The sequence below is a fragment of the Cryptomeria japonica genome, chromosome 11 (genome assembly GCF_030272615.1).
Source record: "Cryptomeria japonica chromosome 11, Sugi_1.0, whole genome shotgun sequence".
Taxonomy (NCBI): Eukaryota; Viridiplantae; Streptophyta; class Pinopsida; order Cupressales; family Cupressaceae; genus Cryptomeria; species Cryptomeria japonica.
Window position 1 is genome coordinate 709,826,194 of NC_081415.1, and position 8,310 is coordinate 709,834,503.

The following is an 8,310-nucleotide window of genomic DNA, read 5'->3' on the forward strand; positions in this document are numbered from 1 at the left end:
TAGATAAGATCATTGCTAATGGTGTATCCCCTTGCCAAGGAGCCTTGTGGGTTACCTTTAAAGAGAATGAATGTGTTTTTGGTATTTGCAACATTTATGCTGCCAATGATTTCAGAGATAGAGCTAGGCTTTGGGATTGGTTAACAACCAGTCTGTCGAAGGCCCATTGGAATTTTGTGGGTGATTTTAACATGATAGAACATGGTGAGGACAAAAGTGGTGGCAATACACATTGTTGGAAGGGTAATGAACATTTCTTCTGGGCTAAATTCAAAAGGAGATTTAATTTGGTAGATCCTATGGAGAAGAAAGAGGGATCCTTTTCTAGTATCTGGTTCACATGGTGCAATAATGAAAGTGGTAAGCAAAGAATGTATTATAGACTGGATAGATGCTATGCAGATGCTTCTTTATTTTCTTTCCTCTCTCAGGGGGGGAAATCCCCTACATGTGTCTCTCCTGCTAGTATCTCGGACCACTCTCCTATCTCTGTCAATGTTAACATGGACCTTGATCCTTCATCTTTGATTTGGCATAAAAGGGAAAATGGTTTCAAACTTAATGTCTATTTGCTTAATGATGAGGATATTGGTGAGGCTATTAAGATGGTCTCCCACTTGACCAAAATATGTTCTCCTAACCTCAGTCCTAGGGAACAGTGGGAGGCTCTTACTGCTTCTTGGAGGAAAATGTTTTAGATTATTGGTAAGAAATATGCTATGGACAGGTCTAAAGAGGAGTCTTTTCTTCAATCTAGACTCAATGAGATTAAAAAGGAACTTCAGAGTAGGGGGAATGACATGATACTTGAGGGAGAATTATCCTCGGTCAAGAACCTCCTAAGGAAATTGCAACACTTCAAGATCAAAGGGCAGAAGGTTAGAGCTAGAATAAACTGGATTAAAGGTGGGGATAAGGGAACCAGCTACTTCTTCAATCTTATCAGAGCAAAGAATAATAGGGAATTTATTGAAGACATTCAAGTCAACAATTCAATCACTAATGATCTGGTATCAGTCAAGGAGGCTTTCTTCAGTTTTTACAGTGGTCTCTTTTCTTCTGAACATGGGGATATGAATCAGGAGGCCCTCAATAAGTGCTTATTGTTCATCCCTAAGAAAATATCTTGTGAGGAAGATAAGGCTCTGAGTCACAAGATCTCTCTGGAGGAGATTAAAAGTTCTATTAATTCATTAGCCAATGGCAAGTCCCAAGGGATAGATGGGTTACCTACGGAATTCTATAAGAAGCACATGGAATGGATAAGCTTGGAATTATTTGCATTGTATGAAGATGCCTTTAATCAAGGTTCCCTTGGAGAGAACATTAACAAAGGCATCATCAATCTGCTACCTAAAGGTGGGGATAAGTCTCTAGTTAAAAATTGGAGACCTATCACCTTATTGAATATTTCATACAAAATTATTGCAAAATTAATAGCAAGGAGAATTGTTGGGCTATTGAATAATTTCATCTCTGCCACAAAGACTGGATTCATTAAAGGTGGATATATTCTGAAAAACTTAGTTACTAGTTGAGAAGCAATGCACTGGGCTAAAAATGATAAACAAAATATTGCAATGGTTCTCTTGGACTTCGAGAAAGCATATGATAGAATTGAGTGGCCTTTCATTAGAGGAATGTTGCAAGCTTTTGTTTTTCCTTCCCACTTTTGTAGATGGATAGATATTATTTTTAAGGACTCCTCCACAATTGTTGAGGTTAACGGTGAACTTTTTGAACCTATCCTTCTAAGGAGGTCTATCAAGCAAGGGTGCCCCATTGCTCCAACCTTGTTTGTCATTGTTGTTGATGCTCTTTATTACATTCTAAGGGATCCTAAACTTGGGCCTTCTATCAGAGGTCTTAATCTTCCTAATGTCGATGATATGATCAATGCCCAATTCGCTAATGATACTGCTTTATTTTTTGCCTTGAATGAGGAAAATTTTGATAATGCTGTGGATAGATTACATTTTTTTTGTCTGGCCTCTAGAGAAAAGTAGCTTCTCACAAATCTTCAATGCTTGGGTGGTCTGAGGTTCCTCCAAGTTGGATCCCCTACAAAGGTTGGTAGTAGGAAGGTTTGAATTCTATTGTAAGGTATCTTAGTATTCCCTTTTCTATTAACCCTTCTACTCAAGATATGAGGCATTGGATATACTCTAAAATTGAAAGGAAACATCTAAAGTGGCAGACTCACCTTCTCTCCTTTGCTGGTAGAGTGCAGATTGTTCAAAAGCTTCTCTCCTCCCATCATATTTACTGTACCTCTGTATGGGTATTTTCCAACTACCAAACAAATAATCTTGAGAGGATTATGAGGGACTTTTTATGGTCTGATGGGATGGTTCATAATAAGAGGCACTATGTGAACTGGAATTGGTGTTGCAGACCAAAGAATATGGGTGGATTGGGTATCACGGATATCAGAGCCCATGGCACTGCCTTAGCTTCCAAATGGATTGTCAAAGCTCTGTATGGTAATGAACCTTGGAAGATGCTGATCAGGAATAATATTGAAAGGTCGATTATTAAAAAGGGCAAAAAGTGGAGGAATATCCCTTTATGTGATATTGTATTAGGGGAGTATAACATGAAGGTGTTTGGTTCTAATGTATTTGCTTCATTATGGAAGGCATGGTCACGGGTAAGGAGGTTACTCCCTTTTAAGGATGCTATAGGAAACTCTCCAGCATATGTTGTTGTGGATAGATCCATCTGGCGGGGGCTGAACTTGAATAACAAACCTCTTGCTTTGACTCAAAGTTGCTCTGCTAAGATCTGGAATGATAAGGGTATTTCTCTTATTAGCAATGTACTGGTTGACAACTGACTTGGCTCTTGGGCTGAGATTAATTCTAAATATGGGATTCCTCCCTCACAAAAGAAAACATATTCACTTATTGGTAAGGTTATAGGTTGTTTCTTCCCTAGTAAGATTATGGATACTGACTCCTTTTTGAAGCAACTAAAATGGCTGGATGGTTATTCCTTTTTGGACATCTCTACTAAGCATATCTATTTGATGTTGAAGGAGGATTACTCAATCTTTACTAGAGTTAATTAGTGGTGGGGTATTGATTGGCCTAACTCCAGGTGGTAATTTATTTTTGAGTTATTTTGGCATTCTCCCATTGATCTTAAGAAGTCTTGTTTTAGATGGATTCTTATTTTGTAAAAGTTAGCTGTCGGTTCCTTTTTATCTACTAAGGGTCTCAAGTCTATTAGGTGTGGTGTGTATAATGTCTAGGAATCCTTTGAGCACCTATTTTTGATTGTGAATTTGCCCATGGTGTGTGGTCCATCTTCCTTGGCCCTTCTATTGTTTGGAATCACCGACTTGGCCCTTTTTGGAGTGAAATCCTTGTTGGTTTTGTAGAATCTTTTGACTTTAGGATGAAACAGTTCCGGTCTATCTTTTCTTGTGAAGTATTGTGGTTTCTATGGAAAGAGAGAAATGGAGAGGTTTTTCAAAACAAGAGGAGGAGGCTTACTGAGTTTAGTAGTAAACTCACTCATTTTTATATTATGTCATAGGTTTCTGTTGTTTTGGAGATTTCTAAAGACAGGTTCATGACTCTGGTTTGTGAAGGTGCTCTTCAGATATACAAGGAAGATATCCAGTCTATCCAATACTTCAAGAAACATATGGATATGTTGTAGTTGAAGGAAATTGAGGCTTTGGTACAGTACATGCAGAAACTTAAGATTGAAGACCCAAATGAGCTTTCTCCTAGAACTAGGGAGAAAGGTGTAGGAACTCAGTGAACAGTGTGGCTATTTTTTATATATGTATACTGACACAGGAGGCATTTTATTGTATTAATCCTCTCTATATTATGTTCATATTGTAATATCAAGTGATCTGACACAAGGCTGCGGCCTTTTTGATATACATGTGAAAATGATACTATAGATAGCAGAATACATATAAAATGCAGAGCACTAGAGGTTATGACGTATATGTTTTCAACTATTTTAATATATATAAAAAAAATACTTTAGATTTTCATAAATAGAAATAGTAACAAGTATTTAGATATAATTATATAATAATTTCAATTCAAACATTTTAGTTCTTTGAGACACTTCTTAAAGGAAATCATTGGATAATTATAATATCTTTTTTTATTTGTTTAATATTTTTTAAATATAAGATGTTAGTCTAATATTTGTTTAGTTAAGGATAGTCAATCACTATTAGAAATTTTTCATAAAGAGTTATAATTAAGTTGTAATTTTTTAAAACATAAGCATTAAAATTTATATTAGAGTAATTTTTTATTTTTTATTATTTATTATTATTATTGTTATTGTTCTTAATAATTTTATAGAATAATTAATAAAATTTAGAATATTTAAATCAGATTTAATGGTAGTGAAATTTGTTCTTCATCTCCCCCCCTTGTCTCTCCCTCTCTACCTATCTCTCTCCCTCTCCCCCTCTCCTCTCTCCCTCTCTCCCTCACTACCCCATCTTCTATCTCCCTATCTCTCTTTGTCCCTCTCTTCCCCCTCTTTTCCCTCTCCCTCATCTACCTATTTCTATCCCTTTTTCTCCCCCCCTCTTTCTATCTCTCACGTAGCACTCTCTCTCCCATTCTCCCTCCCGATCCCCTATCTATCTCTCTATATGTATCTCTCTCTTCCTTTTTCTACAAATATATCTTTTTCTTTTTCTTTCTATATCTCCCCCTATTTCTCTGTACCTCTCTCTATCTCTATATTTCTATCTCTATTTCACTCTATTTGTATGTCTCTCTATCCCTCTCCCCCTCTTTCTATCACTCTATCTCACCATCTATATATCTCTCTATCTCACCACCTTTCTATATATCTCCTTATCTCTTCATCTCCCTCTCTATGTTTATCTCTCTCTCTACCTCTCTCTATCTCTCTAACTATTTGTATCCATCTTCATCACTCGCTCTATCTTCCTCTCTTACCCTCTATATCTAGAGAGATTTCACTCTCTCTATCCGTCTATCTCTCTCCTCCATCTCTCCTTCTCCCTTTTCCCCAAACTCTATATTTATATATCTTTGCCTTTCAATCTCTATCTCCATATTTCTTCTTTCATCTCCCCCTCTATCTCTTTATCTTTCCACCTCTCTACCCCTATATATCTCCCTCTTTCTACATATCACTTCTTATCTCTATCTTTATATTTATATTGATATCTTCTTCTCTCATTATATCCCTCTCTCCCTCTTTATATATTTATCTCTCCAATCTCAATGTATCCATCTCTCCTCCGTATCTTTATCTCTACCTCTCCTTCTCTCCATATCCCTCTCCTCCATCTCCTTCTCCTTCAATATTTGTTTACCCCATTTCTCACTCTCTCACTCTTCTCGACTCTATCTCTTAGAATTTTTATCCCTACCTCTCCATCTCCCCCTCTCTAACTATTGCAAAAATAATATGATTTTTTTGAAAATGAAGTCTGATTATCTTCCTCATTTAGAGGTTTTGATTCAAACATGTTTGGATCCATATAAGTGGCTGCATAGTTTATTTGAAGATCATTTCTCCATTGATACCTCTGTTGCACAAACGTCATTTGCTAAATTACCTACTAATTAACCTCATATGCTACACAAATGTATGCAAAACAATATGTAACTGACATTTCACACCTCTTCAGCATACCCATTGTACACCAATGTGCAATTACTTATTATATATATGAGAGAAATATCTTAATTTGATCATTTTTCTTCTTAATTACAAATTAATAATTCATATAAGATATATATGTTGTTCTATCTACTAATTATTAGATTGATCCAATTTAGTAAAACTAGTTTTATTATTAAATCTACACCTAACATCATTTTTTATTGGATCTACTTGCATTTAGATGTATATTAAAAAAATTTAAAGAAGATATACTAAAATTATCCTCAATAATAAATTTATTAATTACACATATTCATGTAAACATTAAACACACATGTCAAAGAATGTTGTAAAGATGAAATAGGATAGAACATTGCAGTCACCCAAGTGAATACCCAAAAAATCTTTCCATAAGATTAGCTTTGCAATTTCATATCTCATCTCTGTTATACACTAAATGAGCTCAATTAATGTTGTAGTCACCCAAGTCAACACCTAACATATCTTTCCATAAGACTATCATTACAACTTTCTCATTCAAAGGTTTTCATTTAGTAATGTTTGGATCCCTATAAGTGGATGCATAGTTGATTTGAAGATCACTTTTTCATTGACACCACTCCTACACAAACATCATTTGCTAAATGGCCTACGAATTGACCCCATGTGCTACACAATGTATGCAAAAAAGAAACCATAATTTTCCCTAACCGACATTACACACCTCTTTGACATATCCATTGCACACCAAGATATGATTTCTAGTTATGTAATTATTGAACAAAAAATTTGTTGATTACACACAAATAATTCATATAACCAAAAAAAATAAAAAATATTCCATCTAGTAATTATTAGATTGATCCAATATAGTAAAATTAATTTTATTATTTAATAACCCACACCTAACATCATTTTTCATTGGACCGATTTACAGTTAGATGTATATAAAAAGTTTTTAAAGAAGACAGTAGCCTGAGAAAGCCTGACAAGTGAATGATGATCAAATTGCCTTATGCACAGATCAGAAGATATCGGCTACTGTTAATACATCTTCTGGAATTTTATGTAAATTCAAGTCAACACCAAACAAATATTTCCGTAGCATAAGATATTAAACAAACATCAAAAAAATCTAGAAGGGAATTATAGAAGAAGAAAATTGAGGACAATTACGATAGTTATCTAAAACTACTCATTAATCAATGATGTAATGAAGTACACGTTGGAAAGAAGGTGAATGTCTTTATCAGTGGTTTCTGCTAATGTCAATATATACCTTCTAGAATTTAATGTAAACCCTAGTGAACACTAAACAAATCTTTCCATATCTAGACTCTTCTACCGGGCTTATATATACACTAAACAAGCAAGCCTCATTTCAACCATCACCATTTGCTTACTGAATCCTTTTAGGCAATTAAAGAAAAAATGTTTTCATTATAATAGAGAAGGCAGGGTTAGCAGAGTTTAATGAGGATTGTGGAGAGTTGCCTTGTGCAACCATGCCTGCCTTCGCCCAGAGGCACTCTCTATCTCTCCAGACTTCACAACCAGCCAGTTGTGAGAATGGCAGTTAATATGTTGCTTGTGTATGAGGGCTGTGCAAATGTTTTGCCAGATCCTGCAAAAACAATCCGACATGCTCTATCAAAGGCATTGTTGTATTATTATCCTCTGGCTGGGAGATTGAGAAAGAAAGAAGATGGGAAGTTTCAAGTGGAGTGCACAGGAGAAGGTGTTCTTTTTCTGGAAACCCTGGTAGATAAGAGCCTGTCGATCCTTGGAGATTTGGAGCAGCTGAAACCATCATTTAAGCAGCTGAGTTTTAGGTTCCTTTTCGATACAGCTCTAGAGGACGTGCATCCCATGGTTCTCCAGGTAAAAACATTGCTTTAGAATAAAATAAAATGATTTATGTTTATTTTATTTATTTTCATCTTTATTAATATAATTTTCTTTTTTTTCACTAACCCATTTTACTATAGGTAAACCATTTCACATGTGGAGGTTTTGTTGTAGAAGTGACTTTCCATCATATGGTACATGATGAACGAGGGGTTGCAAAATTTCTCATAGATCTTGGAGAGATGGCTAAGGGTCATGTTAAGTCATTTATCGAACCAATAAATCTATTGGCTCAAGACTTAAAATTGATTGAAGAAAAAATAAAGAGTACATCTCATTCATGGAAACCTCCAATATATGAAGAAGCAATTCAAATGTCTCTTATATTTCACTCTGGGACTATTCAATATATGAAACAAGGAATGATGCAAGAATGAATAGACAATTGCACTACATTTGAAATTGTTGCAGCTTTGATTTGGAGAGCGAGGACCAAAGCATTTGAAATTCCACTTACTCAAAGTGTAAAATTTTTATTTGCAATAGATGTGAGGGGATCATTTAATCCCCCATTACCAAATGGATACTATGGAAATGGTGTTGTTTTGGCATGTGCACAAGCTACTGTCAATGATGTCATGAACCAACCACTTTCATATGCAGTGAACATTATAAAGAAAACAAAGATGTCAATAAATAACAAGTATCTTAGATCAACAATTAATATGGACCAATTTCCATCAAATATTCTCAATAACCTAGCTAATTTGCTATTGAATGATTGGAGGTGGTTGGGATTTAATGAAGTCAACTTTGGGTCAGGAAGTCCAATGAATA

At 35.2% G+C, this 8,310-nt stretch overlaps 1 protein-coding gene across 1 annotated transcript; it reads left to right on the plus strand.

Annotated features, from left to right (window-relative positions):
* The first annotated feature begins 7,008 nt into the window (after positions 1-7,008).
* LOC131061336 (3'-N-debenzoyl-2'-deoxytaxol N-benzoyltransferase) lies at positions 7,009-8,053 on the plus strand. The gene is made up of 2 exons (XM_057994982.2): positions 7,009-7,506; positions 7,614-8,053. Exons 1-2 carry the CDS (start codon positions 7,099-7,101, stop codon positions 7,908-7,910), a joined length of 705 nt encoding a protein of 234 aa, XP_057850965.1. The 5' UTR covers positions 7,009-7,098; the 3' UTR covers positions 7,911-8,053.
* The last annotated feature ends 257 nt before the right edge of the window (positions 8,054-8,310 follow it).